This window comes from Choloepus didactylus, chromosome 24 (assembly GCF_015220235.1).
Source record: "Choloepus didactylus isolate mChoDid1 chromosome 24, mChoDid1.pri, whole genome shotgun sequence".
In the NCBI taxonomy this organism is placed as follows: Eukaryota; Metazoa; Chordata; class Mammalia; order Pilosa; family Megalonychidae; genus Choloepus; species Choloepus didactylus.
In genome coordinates this window covers 15,495,073-15,511,425 of record NC_051330.1, presented here as the reverse complement: position 1 = coordinate 15,511,425, position 16,353 = coordinate 15,495,073, and the positions used below count along the sequence as shown (strand labels likewise).

The window sequence follows — 16,353 nt, the reverse complement described above, 5'->3', positions numbered from 1 at the left end:
TCCTAAACCAACAAGTTACCCATCTCTGTTTTATGTTCTCTTGAGCATAAAACAAGCCCTGACCTCTTCATCCTTTAAAGAACTCTCACTGTTGCTGCATTTCTATTTTCCTTTTCATAGCAAAGCTTCTAGAATTTCATCCCTTTCCATTCACTATTCATCCCATAAAAGTCTGGCTCCTGTCTCCAAGTACTCCACCAAAACTGCTCATTATGGTCACTGACCATAATGTTATAAGGACACTTCACTGACCTCATCTTATTCAACTTCTCAGTTGCATTCAACACAAATAACCAATTCTTCTTCCTGGAAACACTTCTTTTCTTGGCTTCTTTGGCACCATCATTCTGGAATTTCTTCTGCTTTACTTGCTCTCCTTCTCAGTCTCCTCTGATGGCTGCCATTCTTTTACCAATTTCCAAATGTTGGTGCTACACAGGGTTCAGTCATGATCCCTCCTCTCATCTCCTTTTGGCCATTCTCATGGACTTAAAATACCATCTATATGCCAGTGACTGCCAAGTTTTTCTCTCAACCTCTGACCTCTCCTCTGAGCTCCAGTTCACACATCCAAATACCAACAAATCTCTCAGTACTTCATAAGCATACAAAATATGTTCTAAATTGAACTCCTGATTCCATTATTTTACCCCTCTTAGGAAACAGAAACTTAGAATTCCTTCATCTTCCTGACCCACAACCAATAAATCACCAAATCCTTTAATTCTACCTCTGACTATTCACTTCTTTCTATCTCCTTTGCGAACCATCTTCATCCAGACCATAGCAATATCACAGAAAGAATGATTTTCTTAAAATATAATTTGATAAGTCAGTGCCCTGCTTAAGTGATTAAGTATTTTTCATTGAATTTAGAAGAAAATCCAGAGTACCAATCATGGTCTGTATCTTTTGTCCCTCTTGCTCATTATTTTCCAGCTACATTGGCTTTATTCAGTGGCTTGAACAAAGCAAGCTCTTCACCTCCTTGGGGACCACTAAGCATGTGCTTTCCTCTGCTTAGAACTCTCTTCTCCCCTCTCCCGTGATCCTAGCTTATCCAGTCATTGGTGTTCCTCAAACTTCAGGTTTCAGGGTTCCTTGACTCCTTATCTAAAGTAGGTTACATGTCAACCACTGTTTGTTTCCATCTTAGCATTTATCATGATTAATAATTATGTCTTCTTGTTTACCATTTTATTCAAAACTAGCACAATGATAATACAAAAAGATATTCAGTAAATATTTTTTTTGAGTGAATGAAGGTTATTTCCTTAAAATTCTGTGGAGAAAGCTGGAATAAATGAGGTACTTCTTATTCTGAAAGTTCTCCAAAACCTAAGGACTTACAGATATCATTTCTGTTTCCTTTAGGGCTCACCTGCACTGTTAGAATGGATTTATGTACCTAAAATATAATAATATCTTTGCCAAGTAATCTGGACTTGGGGGATGAAAGATGCTTTATGAATATGACTTGTAAACAAGAACTAGATTCTGGGCCAAGAGGATAAAATAAATGTTCTATTATTTTAAATGTCAAGGATATTTGAAACACACATTAACTCAAAAAATTACATTTCAGCAAGGAATATAAGTTGCCTCAAATATCCAGAGAGAGCCCAGGAGTTTCCTAAGATCCTGATAAGGCTTCCCATCCCCACTGGTCAGAGCAATTGGGGCTGGAACTCCTTATTCACTCTCCACCCCACTTACAGACTCACACTACCATCTGCTTGAGGACACTAGATCTTGTCATGTATCATCAGGATATAAATATAAGTATAAACACAAATATGCATGTGTTTGTGCATATGTGTGTGTGTTTGTGTCTGTGTGTGTGTCTGATTGACATATCCTGTTTGTATTAATCACCAAAGATGTCCTGGACTCTCAGACTCCAATATGGTCTCTGGTTTAAACCCCAACTCCAACATATGGCTCTGTATATTTCTCCTCACTGTCATATCCTTCAGCCCACCCCAACTCCTGAGACCCTTGCGCTGTGCTTCGGTAACCTATGATCAGTCCGCAGTAACTTCCCTATGTCTCAGTGTTGTCCTCAGCGTTCTTCCCTAAGTTAAACTGGCCCTTACCTGAGGATCCTACCTCCCCTGCAGCTCCCTCATGTGGATTTCTCTATCACACCCTTTGTACCACCAAGCTTTTGCCCTCGATGTCCTCAGTGTCTCTCTCCTACAACCCTCCAGCTTGGAGTTTCAAATCATCAGGCCTTACTACGTACTCTTCCTTCTTTCGCAGTCAGCCACTGATACCTACATTACTCTCTTTCATTTCTTGAGGTCTTTAGATCCTCACTCACTATCCAAGTCTGCTCCAGTTACAATTCTGCATGATTTCAGAATCCATATGATATTCCAATACCCTGGATCCCCAACCCCTTGCCCTCTTCTTCTCCAGTCGTCTTATCTTCTATCTTAACTCAGCAATCCAACACCCCTTTTCTTCCCCTAAAACTTGTCATTATCAATAACTGCATCTCCTCCACAATCTCAATTTCAAGTATCCCATTCTTTGACTGTCACCTGTTTTTCCAGATAAATCTTCTGGTATCTAAATTCCCAAAATTATTTGAATCCACTGGGACCTGTAACCAAGTGATCCTACCAATTTTTCACCATCCTTCTCTCCTTATCTATTCCCTTCTCTGCTCATCCAGCTTAAATTTCATGGCTAATCATTATAATCTACACCCTGACCTCCTTTGCTTCTTAATTTTGTTATACTTGGATGGCAAAACCACAACACTGTTTAATCTAACTCTCTGCTTTCCCTGCATCTGTGGCTACATGGTTGAATGTGACAGGAAAACACCCAGGCTGACTGATCTCATTTTGAATTCATTCATTTCCCCAGTTTATTTGCTCCTCACTCTCTTAACTGGCTATTTCATTATCCTTTCCTCTTTGTAAGCCTCCTCTCCCATTTGCATACTCACTGATGATCTTGCTTCCCATTTCACTGAGGAATGAGAAACAACCAGCAGAGAACTTGCATGAGATTCACCATCACATCTCAGATACACGCATCTGTGCCTACATATTCTGCCTTCCCTCCTGTCACTGGGTTGAACTGCACACTCTTCTGTGTAAGGCCAGACCCTAGACTCAAGCGCTTGTTTGCAGGAAATTTCTTCTGCAATTTGCCTCTCTCTCTTCTGCATCATCAAACTCCCCATTTCTCTAAGGAATCATTGCCATCAGCTCACAAATATGCTGCAATATTTCCCATTAAAGCAAAGCAAAACAAAACAAATGGTCTTGAACCCACATGTTCCCCTCACTAGCTCCCTCATTTCTTTGTTTCCCATTACAGCTAAGTTCTTGATAAAAGAAAAGGAAGGAAGGAAGGAAGGAAGGAAGAAAGAAAGAAGGGAAAAGAAAACTGTGTATTCCTGCCTCCAATTCCTCCTCTCCCCTTCACACATGAACCCAATCCAGCCAGGCTTTCACCCTCATAAGCCCACTGATCAGAGGTGCCAACGACTTCTGAGTCATCGATGCCAATGTTCGAGTCTCTTCCATGTTCCACTTGATCGTCATTTGACAAAGATGCTCATTCCTCCTCCTAGAAGCGATTTCTTCCTTTGACTTCTGTTCATCACACTCTCCTGAATTACTTCCCACCTTCCTCCAGCACCCCATTATGCAATCTGGTTCCTTCTATCCACTCTGATCTCGTGTTCCATAACTCTTCATTGTGCTCACTGCCCTCCAGTGACACTGGCCTCTGGGTGATTTAGAACAAGCCAGGCACATGTGCATACGTGCTGCAAAACCTGTCCTTGCTTCATCCTCTGTCTGGAAATCTCCTTTCCCAGATGTAGTCATGACACATTCCTTCATCTCTCTGAAAGAGATATATCACCTTCTCTGTGAGATCTTTTCTTATCAATTTATATAAAATTTATATAAAAGTTCACCTCTTCTCATAGTGTTCTCTATCCCTGTTTTGGATTTATTTTCACCCGTAGCAATGAGCACCATCTAACATAATATATACTGACCATTGAATGTGTTTATGTTTATATGTTTTCTACAGTGGGGATGTGAGTTTCATGGAGATTTCTTTTTCATTCCTCCATCCCTTGAACCTAGAATGATAAATAGTGCATAGCAGATGTTTAGTAAATATCTGTTGAATGAAGGAAGGGAATTGGGCTTCTCAGGAAATAAAGATGAATATTGTTGTGATGCCCCATGTCACCAGGTTTTACAACCAATCGGGATAATACTGATTTTGATTACAGCTCAACTGAATTCCTAGAAGAATGCGAAGTGGCCTGAATTTTATGCAAATCTGAGTATATGATTACAGCTGGCTGTGATATGGAACAACTAAGCTAAATATGGAAGCAATTTGCAAGTATTGGTGCAAATTAGAAGACAATGCTCCATAATCCAAGCAGAAATGTCAGTGTCACAGGCAGGGATTCTTGCTTGAAGTCCTTCAGGCTTTCACAGGAAAATGACCACAAGATATAAGATTTTGATAAATAAGTATGTTTGGGGAAGACAGTTCTCAATTCGTACATGTCATGGAGGATAAGTGATATAGGCTTGTATTTGAATAAACATTTATGCCTGGTATTCTGGAAATTCACAATATGAAAAAAATGAAGGAAGAAGACTGTAACATGTTAATTCAGGAAGTTGGAAACATTTCCAATTTTTCATCCTCCTCTAACTAATCCCTTCTTACTGCAGTCTCTTATTGGAAATGGTCAGCCCCGCGTTGCCACGTACACACACCAAGCCAAGACACACCCACCAAACATTCATTCACAAAACTGAATGATCACATCTCCATTTGTATGTTCTTTGATTAGGGTTGGCAAAGACTACCTTTGGGTGTAAGTTAGGCCAACCAATATGTTATCAACTATTCAGTGTAAGTAGTTTAAGGACAACTTGATACCAATATTTAACATACTAATATAGTCCGTAATTCCTTATAAGGATCAAGAGATTTATTTTTAAATAATGAAAAGTATATGTATCCGTGTATGTGTGTGTATATATATATATATATAGTATATATACTATTTAGCACCCTGAATTATTTATTTAGCACATCTATTTAAGAGATGACATGTTTCACTGAGCACAACACAGCATTTAAATAATCTACTTTAAATAAGGCCATCCTTTGTATATCTATAAGTCACATGTTCACATCCCTATAGAAAGCGGCTGCCATGAAATATAGATGACACACTCAAAGTATAAAAATCTGGTGAAAAATGCTTGCACATCCACCCACAGACATGACATTGGGGATGTCTGTGACTATCGATCCATTAGGCACAATTCATCTGTGCATTTATTTGTTTGCTTATCTGCCTCTGTGGAGTGCCTGTTTACTGCTCGAGTCCTGAGATGAAAAGCTCTGGCAGGTAGCAGATGCACCAATTAATAACCTGTCAGGGCTGATGGACAGAATAGGAAGAAAGTGTCCTCAGACATATTTCTAGTGTGCTTTTCTTCTCCATTGTGGGGTGCGGAGGGTCAGAAGATGCTCTCTGCTTCCCTGGGGAGAGCCCAAGTGTCTCATTAGTGTCTATCTTTCATGACACGCTGATGCGGCCTCTGAGGTGGAGACTCACCTGCTCTTCTCCAAGAACCCTGAAGTGATGAAGCTCTTTAATCAAGGAGTTGGGACAGCCAGCTGTTGGGAAGAGGAATTAAACACAGATATGTTATTACTATTCTGTGCAGTCCTAAGTTTTCACATGCAGTTATGAATATCTCCAACCACGGTTGTTGTTTGTGAGTACACAAACGCGTACCAGAAAGACACGTGTCTAATTGACCACAGAGGAAGACCCACCTCTACAGGTGCTGAACCTGCTGCCTGACGTCCCACGGGGTTTTAGGAAAGGGTTACGGGGACTCTGGCAGGTCACTTCTCCCCTCCTGATTAGGAGCTGGCCTTTGTGGGGCCATAGGATGTGCATCATTTCTCATTCCTAGAAACATTCCCAGCATGTTCCTTCTTCCCATATAGAGCCAAGGTTTTGTGGGGTTGTAGTGGGAGAGTTGCTGACTGCAGCTTCATACTTATCACGTACTATTTTCTCACCCTCAAGGCTGGGGTCCCGCACACCAAGAGTAAGGAATGAAGACAGGCAGCGGAAGTCCCATCTCCACAGGAGTTGGCTGGAGTTGAGCACCCGGCCTGGCTCTTCCCAAGAGGCTTTGTTAGGACCCGTAAGAATCCTGTATTTGAATTTGGAAAGGGTGTCTTAGGAAATGTACCCGGGAAGAGGGTCCATGACCATCTGGTGCCCAATTACTTTCTAGTTTTATCTGATCAATAAAAGCCTACCCCACTGTTCACATTTTATTCCTTCAATTGTTAAACAAAAAGATTAAATTAATTAGGCTAGTTAAAATTGTCTTGTTATCATTTAAAATGTGTTCCAATCCTGTCTTTTCAGTAGAAATACTCCACAGGATAAGGCTGTAGGCAATTACAATATTCACTCTGGAAAAAGTTTATGTAAATGTTTGTGTCTTTGATATAAAGACTATGGGTAACATACCATGTTGAAGTTTTTATTAAGGAAATTGGAATAATTATAAAATGTACCAAAGAATTTACTGAGTCATTTCTCTTATTACTCAGAGTAATGACATAAGAATAATACTGAAAATATTTGCCTGAGGGAGGAAAGGTTTAGGGGATGATACAATTGTTGTCTTCACATGGGTGGAAGAGTCATCCTTTACAAGAGAGATTAGATTTGTGCATTGTTCTAGGAGGTAGAATTATAACCAACAGGCAAAAGTTACAGCAGGTAGCATTTAGTTCAATATAAAGAAATTTCCAAGTAAAAGATGGAATACATTGCCTTAGAAGCTGGAGGTTCTCAAACAGAGGCTGACTGACTACTTAGGCAGCTACTTTAGAGAGGAATGTGACTAGGTAAGGTCTAATTCTGAAATTCTATGGTCACGAAAAATGCTGGAACATATTTTTAAGTCTTTCATATTGTTGAACATTTCATATTCTGAGAAAGTGCCCCATAAATGATCTCTAAGGTAATATAAAAAATCTAAAAATGCAAACAAAAATGTTGTCCCCACCCAACAATAATTTAAGAAAATAAATGAAAATCCTGAGGTGAGTATTTTGGTGGAAAATGTAATAAATCAATTGCTAAAGACACGCTTATTACTACAGAAGAAGGAGGACAGCTAGAGCCTTGAAGTCTGAAAATGTGTTTCTCAAACCAAAGTCCACAAACACTTGTAGCCTGAAGGTCCTTTTTGAGAAGTTGTCAATTTTGGTGTTGCTGTTCTGATGGCAATCTAAATAATTAGTAAAAGTATATTCTGGGTTATTTGGTTGGCTACAATTTAACCAAAAACTGCTTTGCAAATTCAGCCTCAAGTTTTAGATCTCCTTGGGACCAAATTTTCTGAAACGTTAGTTTTCTGAAATTGATGAGAAAAGAACAGAGGAAGATAATGGTGAGGAATGCACAGCCAAGAAGTGAGGGCCAAATGGTCCCAGGCCAAGTGCATGAAGGCAAAAGTCACCACGAGAAGTGCTGGAAGAGCTGGGGCTCCCCCAGCACGGGAAGGAGGCCTAATGACAGCAGCTCAGCCTGGGCCAACCGCTCAGAGCCTGCTGCATCCCAAGCAGTGATTTAGTTCCCACCAAATGACATCATCTGCCATATTACGTGCATAGAGTTCATCTGAACATTTTAGATTTCCTTTACCATTTATATTTAATTTATAAATATCTAGTGGTATGCACATAAAATTTATTAAATACATATTTAATAAATATTATTTGTAAAAATAATTTTATTCATCCTTAGAGATTTTCAGTGATTTATTTTTTCCTTTACAAGTGTTCCTTTATAGCACTCAAATTGGAGAAAAAAATTGACTTATTTTAATTCTAGGTAAAATAAGAAATGGATTTAAAATGAGCTTATCTACAGAATTTATATTCTAGGATTCTCCTAAGGCATAACTAAAAGGATTGACATCAATGATAGCTCAAACATAAACATCTTTAACAGAAGACTAGATAATTATCTGAAACACCTGGTGGGTGCAATAAAATATAATAAACAAGGATAGATATTGCATATAGTTAGTCAGATGGGAAAGGTTGTAAGGGTTCAAGTTTTGAAAAGGAAGAGCTATGGAGGGGGATCTGTAAACCATGTTCCCCATGAGAACATCAGTGTGCAAATGAGAGCAATTCTAACCTGGTGTGAAGATGGAATTAAAAACAACAAAACTAGAAATACAAGACATGCACACAGAATGCATTGGTATAGGGAGAGAGATTTATTTGTCAATGAAAATTTAAAAGTTCACAAAATTTAGTGGAGGAGGTGGAGGTGGCAAGGACGAAAAATGGGACTGGCAAACAGAGGATATGAAAATAGGGTGTGGACGGTGTTGGAGTACCCTTGTGCTCCAAATTACTCACATGGGGTCTACACACACAGAACAATGGATCCTCGTTTGAAGCTACAGCTGTCTACGTCACTCACATCCTAGCCTCACACCATCCAGCATCATCTGCTTACGTGGTCCCCACGGTCTCTTAACATAACACTGAAAAGCACCCTGCTAAAATGCATACTACGTCGGATACCATGCCATTTTCTATGGGTTTTCCATCTCTCAAAGAGTAAAAGCCAAAGATCCTGCATTAGCCTCCAAGGCCCCCCTCCATCTGTCCCGCTGCTTCACCCCTGGTCACGCTGTCTCCCTGGCTCACTGCCCTCTACACCGTCTGACCCTCTCTCAGGAAATGACTGTATCAGGAAGGCCCGGATCTCGAGGCCTCTGCCCTTGCAGCCCCTTCCATCCGGGACTCGCACGGCATGATCCCCCAGCTCCCCCAGCTCCTCCAGCCCCTCCAGCTCCTCCAGCTCCTCCAGCTCCCCCAGCTCCTTCAACTCTTCCACCACATGCCACCTTCTCAAAGAGGCCTTCCTGGATCACCCTATTTGAAATCAGCTTGTTTTCATCTCCTAACCTGTCACCCACACCCTCCTCCCTGCTCTATTTTTTTCTATAGCACTTATCCTCTTTTAATGCACTACTCTTTGTTTATTTTTTGCCTCCCACTGTAAAAATGTGAAGTTCACCTGTGCATGGATTTTCCTGTTTGTCGCTGCTGCAGCACTTGGTGTGTGTGCAATTGCAGGTGCCCCATGAATGGATTATCTATCCTGGGGCCATTCCCTTACCTCGCTCAGGGATTGTGGAAACACTGAGAAACTTTTCCTCTTCTCTTTCCCTTCTCTTATCTCCAGAGCCCTCTGCCTTATCCAGACCTCCAGTCCCTGCATGTGCTTTGCTTAGTGGCTAAATGGCCTTTCTCCTACTTCGCATCTATCTCCCAAGCCTCTGTCCTACATGGGGAGATGTCAGTGAAGCATAGAATCCATTACTGCTTTGCTCTCCCACTGTACCTGCTTTGCCGATATCCAGCTCTGGGTGAATCCTATTACCAGTTTTGCCTACTTCTGTTCCAGTTCTGCCCATTGCAGCTACTGTAGCAAAATGGGGCTTATCACTCTTCTGATAAAAATTCAGACTGTCTCCCTGGAACTGCATCTTTGCTGGGGATGGAACCACTGCAGGTTTGTGGGGCCACTCTGTGGGTCCCTCAGTGCAACCTGCCCTCCTTTTATGTCTCTGGTCAGTTCCCTCTCCCATTTCCCTTGGGGACTCTTCCAAGACATCACCATTTGTGATGGTTAAGTTCATGGGTCAACTTGGCCAGGTTATGGTGCCCACTTGTTTGGTCAGGAGAGCACTGGCCTGGTTGTTACTGTGAGGGTATTTCCTTAAATCATGAGTCAGTTGATTGCATATGGCTGATCACATCCACAATCAACCAAGGAGCTTGCCCTCAGCAAAGGACCCTCCTCACCCAATCAAATAGAAGCCTTAAAGGGAAAATGGATGACTTTAGCACTCAGAAAGAATTCCTGTCTCTACTCCAGATAGCCAGCCTGTCCTGGGGAATTCATTGTCACATTGATCTGAGTCTCCAGCTTTAGGATTCTGCTGGGAAGTTTCGAACTTGCATCCTGCCTGGTGAAATTCAGACTTGCCAATCCCCATGGCTGTGTGAGCCAATTCCTATGATAAATCTCTTAATGTTTGCATATATACATATATATATATATATATATATATATATATATATATATCCTGTTGGTTCTGATTCTCTGGAGAATCCTGACTAATACACCATTCTTCTCAGTGAACCTCTATACACTTCAGTCTCAAAATATGACCTCATCTGATATAAGATTGAAAACTTGAAGCTATTGTGGTAAATGTGAAAATGAGCCACTCAGACCTCCTCCAGGGAAGGACTGGGAGTCTAGCAGTGGGAGGATAGTTGGCAGGAGCATCCTTTGGTTTTCCTCCACAGCTGAGATGCCTTGCATGAGGTTTACCTTTCCAAGGACAGCTCAAATCTGGTGACTGAGTGAGGTGGTGGTATAAAGGTAGCTATTTTGTCCCAACATGGGCTACTGATGGGCAATGCTTGCTCCAGAGTCCCCTGCTGGGTTGGCTGAGGCTTGGTGGGTCCTACATAGAAGTTTAACTTCTCATTCCACCCAATCCTGCCTCCTTTCCCTCCTTTCACAGGTGTGGATCCCTAATAAACATCTTGCACAACACGTTCCACCTGAGAGTCTTACTACAGGTAACCCACCCTATGGCAACTACCAAGTGACCATCCCTCAGATTCATAACCCTTCGCAATCACAAACTCACCTGCATCCGTCGCTCTCTGCTCCTCCAGAATGAATGGGTGAAGTGGTTCTCCTCCTCATAATGAGTCCCTTCTCCATCCATCCTAACCTGCCCCTTCTCAGCTTCCTAAAAACCCAACTCATCAATCACTTTCTCTCTCCTCAACTTCTACTGTCCTGCAGCTTGTTCACTTCAAACTATAAACATATTTAAATCTTCCCCTATAAAAAAAGTTCAGCAAAAATCCTCCCTTGAGTATGTAGCGACCACTTTACCTCATTCCTTCCCCTTTCACCCAGTTTCCTCAAAAGAAGAGCCTGCAGCCATTGTCACCACTGGAACATAGGAATCAGAGGTATGGGTTACAAAGGGAAATATTGAAATTGAGAGTTTTGTACATTTCATACCTAAATGAGTTATTGTCATCATGGTCGGGATTGAAGTTCTGGTTTTACACTAATTAGCTATGTGCTCTTGACTAAATCAGTTACTCTAAGCTTCAATTCCTTTATCAAGGAATAATAGCAATGTCTAGTTCAAACAGCTGTCTTAAATGCATGGGAAAGCAAGATGCTTTGTAACCATGAAATGTGAAAAGACATGTAAAAAGTTTGGGAGTCATCACTGTTATCCTTCCAATAAGAGAAAACTAGATGAACTGAAAAATCAGTGACTTTTCTTGGACCCATCAGAGAACTGAGGTTTTAGGGCAAAACCTCCCTGAAATTTGGAGAGACAGGCACATCTACAGAGTCACAGTGGAGACCAGTTGACCTGGAGCAAAAGCTGCTGGAGTCTGACTGGGAGGACGACCTAGAGGGCAATGTTGATGAATTTCTGGAAGCTGAGTGTGGGAAACTCCTGGGGGCTGCAGTCTTAGGAACTTCCTGGGGTTTACATCCAGAAATCCCACCAGGTCTTCAAAGTGAAGATCCCCCTGTGGCTCTGGCAGGAGGTGGGGTAGAGGAATCATGAAATAAGCCCAGAGCCATCTCTATAACAAAGGCCTGCTCAGCAGGGGAAAAGAGCTAGCCAGAGCCTGGTCCTAGAGCTGTGGGAGAAGGGCGTGTTCTAACTCCAGCCCCCTCTGGCTTTTCTCTCTCACCCAAGGGAAGACAATCATAGTCAACAAGGGTCAAAGCTTCCAGGAAATTGACTGGGAATGCTGTATCCAGGGAAGTAGTGGGCAGGGAAAGAAAAAAGCTGTATCACTGAATAAACATGTGTGACAGTCACAGCCCTGAGACACAGGCCCACTAGAAGACTGAGATTTAATGGAAGATATAGAATGTTCTCCTTCCTCTGTTATCTTCCACTATACCTACAGGGCTCCAGTATAATAAGAGTGCATTATAGCTGAAGAAGCAGCAAGATGGAGACTCTCTGTGAGACTGAATTCTCAGGGAGGTCCAAAATCAAGAAGAGAGACAAAAACAAGAATACTAGAGGAATTTGAATCCCATGGCATATATAGTCACAGCAATCATTGAACACAGCTCATCTGCTAGGCAGATTAAAATAAATCTTCACACTAAAGGCCTGTTTACCTCAGTTCCTATTACCTCATACAATATGTCCAGCTTTCAACAAAAAAATTACAAGGCATGTCATGGCAAGTAAAACAGAGCATGAAGAGACAAATTAAGCATGATAATCAGACTCAGATATGACATAGATGTGGGAATCATCAGATGTTAGTTTTAAGTAACCACGATTAATATGATAAATAGGCATACGTAAAAAGTAGAGAACAGGTAAGAACAGACGGGTCATGTAAACACAGGCAGGGAATCTCTAAGAAAGAATCAAAAGAAAATGTTGGAAATCAAAAACATTGTAACAGAAATGAAGAAAGCCTTTGGTGGGGTCATCAGTAAATTTGATACAACCAAGCGAAGAATCAATGAGCTTGAGGAAAGGTCAATAGAAACTTCCCAAACTAAATTACAAAGAGAAAAATAATACTAATAATTTAAAAAAAACAGAAAAATTCCATGAACTGTGGGACACTTTTGAAAACATCTAATGTACACAGAATTGGAATACCAGGAAGAGATGAAAGAGATCATGAAGCAGAAGAAACATTTGAAGCAATGATGGCTGATGTGCAAGTTTGGATGTATTATGACCCCAAAAAGCCATATTCTTTGATGCAATCTTGCAGGGGCACAGGTATTAGTGTCGATTAGGTTGGAATCCTTTGACTGTTTCCATGGAGATGTGACTCAATCAACTGTGGACAAGAACCTGGATTGGATAATTTCCATGGAGTTGTTGTTCTACCCATTCAGGGTATACCTTAATTAAATCACTGGAGCCATATAAAACAGCTGGCAAACAGAAGGAGCTCAGAGCTGCAGCTGAGACAAACATTTTGAAGATGGCCCTTGAAAGCTGTCATTTTGGAGAATGCCATTTTGAAACACAACCTGGGAGCAAGTAGACACCCAGAGACGACCGGAGAAAGCCCAGCTAACAGAGGCTTTCTGGATGCCAATGGCCTTTCTCCAGTGAAGGTACCCTATTGTCGATGCCTTACCTTGCACACTTTATGGCCTTAAGACTGTAACTTTGTAACCAAATAAATCCCCTTTATAAAAGCCAGTCCATTTCTGGCGTTTTTCATTCTGGCAGCATTAGAAAACCGGAACTGCTGAGAGCCTTCCAAGATTAATGACAAACACCAAACCACAGATCTAGGAAGCTCAGAGAACACCACACAGGATAAATACCAAAAATAAAATCAAGGCATATCACATTTTTTTAATTAAATTCAGTTTTATTGAAATACATTCACACACCATACAATCATCCATGGTATACAATCCACTGTCCACAGTATGATAACATAGTTATGCGTTCATCACCACAATCTCTCTCTGAACATTTTCCTTACATCAGAAAGAACCAGAACAAGAATAAAACATAAAAGTGAAAAAAGAACACCCAAATCATCCCACATCCCACCCCATTTGTCCTTTAGTTTTTATCCCCATTCCTCCACTCATCCATACACTAGATAAAGGGGGTGTGATCCACAAGGTCTACACAATCACAGTGTCACCCCTTGTAATCTACACTATTATATAATTGTCTTCAGGAGTCCAGACTGCTGGGTTGGAGTTTGGTAGTTTCAGGTATTTACTTCTAGCTATTCCAATATATTAAAACCTAAGATGTGTTGTCTGTATAGTGCATAAGAATGTCCACCAGAGTGACCTCTCGACTCCATTTGAAGGCATATCACATTTAAATGGCAGAAAACCAAAGGCAAACAGAAAATAGTGAAAGAAGCTCCCAAACCAACCAAACCACCACCATAACAAAACTACATTACCTATAGGGAAACAAGGATAAGAATTACATTGGAGTTCTCATCAGAAATCATAACTGCAAGAAGGGAGTAGAGTGAAATATTTAAAGTGTTCAAAGTAAAACAGCAGTAACAAAAATCCATATTAATCAAGAATTCTGTATCTGGTGATATTATCCCTCAAAGGTGAAGGAGAAAAACTTTCTCATACAAACAAAAACTGAGGGAATTTGATGCCTGTAGACTTGCCCTGCAAGAAATGCTGAAAGAAGTTCTTCAGGCAGAAGGAAAATGATATAGGTCAGAAACGTAAATCGACATAGAGAAAGGAAGAATGTTGGAGGAGGAATTTTAAAAAAGGTAAAAATCTTCATTTTTCTTATTCTTAATTGATCTGAAAGATTACTGTTTGTTTAAAGTGATGACAGTAACCATGTATTGGTTAGTTATAGCACATGGATAAATGGAAGGAACGACAGCACTGTCACAAATGATGTGAGGGAGGAACTGGAAATTCTCCATAATAAGACATCTGCACTACATGCAAAGCAATAGTTTTACTTCAAAGTGGACTTAGAGTAGTTAAAAATGTCTATTGTAAACTGGCCACTAAAAAATTGAAATAGTCTAAATAAACCAATTAAAAGATACAGATTATCAGATGGGTTAAAAAAAATAAGAGACAAACGTTCGCTCCTGAGTCATTTCCATCCTGTGAAGAAATTCAATAATTTGTCAACTTCAATAGCTGATTTACTAAGTAAACCCCCCTGATGGTGTGTTTTGAACTTGATGAGGTGAGGTCCTGACCACTGTTTCTTACCTTGTCTGGATTAGAATGTCAAAACCACCATTTGTCTTGGGCAAGGCCAATGTGAAGCTCTTATTTATTTGGTAAATATACGAAAACATGGTTTTAAAGTGAGAAACACTGAACATTATATGTACTATCCTAGGCAATTTAATTTATTGTTGACAGAGCTCCTTTGGAAAAAAAATGCTTTATGAAATGAATTTCATCAATATTGGGCCCAGCACTGTTTTGGGTTCTGGAAGGATCCAGAAGGAAAAGAAGGATAATCTTGCTTGCAAAGACTTCATAAATCTAGATGGATTGAAAGATTGTACTAAATAGTAGCAACTTTGTGAGGGATGAATGTGCATAAAGTAAACAATGTGTGAGGCACAGACATGCATATCTAGGAAAGGGGTCCTTCCCAAACATCTCTGGGAAAGGGTGACCAATGTCCAGTGAAGAGGAATGCATTTTCTCTTCTCTCCTCTCTCTCTTCCACAGATTGTGGATTTTACCATCTCTTGACCTTACTCAGTGAGGGTGGAGCTTACTCTGTGTTCCAACCTAGTTGACACTTCCTCCCACTCCCAAGTGCTTGGGCTGGGAGAACATGAGAAGCAACGACACAGGAAGAGAGAAAGAAATCAGGGGATATTTCATCTCCACCTGTAACTCACTGTGTGGCCTTGGGCCGAGGAACTCTCTAAAGCCTTCATTTTCCACCAGCAAAATTAAAAATTAAAAAAAAAGGAGAGTAAGATTTAACTTATGGGGTTGACATAAAGAATAAATGATATCTATACATATGCCTGTATGTTTGTGAAACTATATCACATAGTACAGGTCCCTGTGAGTAGTATATTCTTAATGAATGAGAGTTATTTTGACAGCCTCTGGAGTGTGGTGGTTCTTGAGACTTGAGATTGTACTGCTACTGACCCAATAGTTGTTTCCACAATCTTCAATATTCAGAGGCCAATTCTGCTAAAGAAGCCCAGTATTCAAATAAGTAATCAGATATATTCTGACAATACACCATACGTAGAATATAAATATAATATACACTTTATATATGTACAAGCAGACCATGTATGATTAGAAAAGTTGTAAGATTATGTATTTATGTCTTCAAGTTTGCCTTTTTATTAATTCATGTATTCATTTACTCACTACAATAATCTAAAAATGCTTAATTAGCAATTTGATATTTTGTTTGAGGTCATAAAGCTTTATGATATATTACTATCTTTGAACCAGCTGGAAGATTTTTTTCTTAAATCTCACTGGTGATTTCAAATTGCATCCCTTACATATCAATACTCACAAAGTGAATTAGCAAAGGCAGTGTGAAAAGAACTTAAGGCCAGATCCCCAAACACATCCACTTATCCCAACATGCAAAAGGAAAACTAACTCTTTCAAATTTCTGATAAAAGAGACAGTTAGCAATTGCTTAAGAATACCTTCTG

The 16,353-nt window shown here is 40.3% G+C and overlaps 1 protein-coding gene across 4 annotated transcripts in view; it reads right to left on the bottom strand.

The window, feature by feature from the left end:
- PRKN (parkin RBR E3 ubiquitin protein ligase) overlaps nt 1–16,353 on the bottom strand; it is a 1,621,201-nt gene that overhangs the window by 405,906 nt on the left and 1,198,942 nt on the right. For all 4 annotated transcript variants that reach the window (XM_037817596.1, XM_037817593.1, XM_037817594.1 and 1 more), the window contains exon 8: nt 5,627–5,688. In XM_037817596.1, coding sequence (XP_037673524.1) covers nt 5,627–5,688 — 62 coding nt within the window. The remainder of the gene's footprint in view (nt 1–5,626; nt 5,689–16,353) is intronic.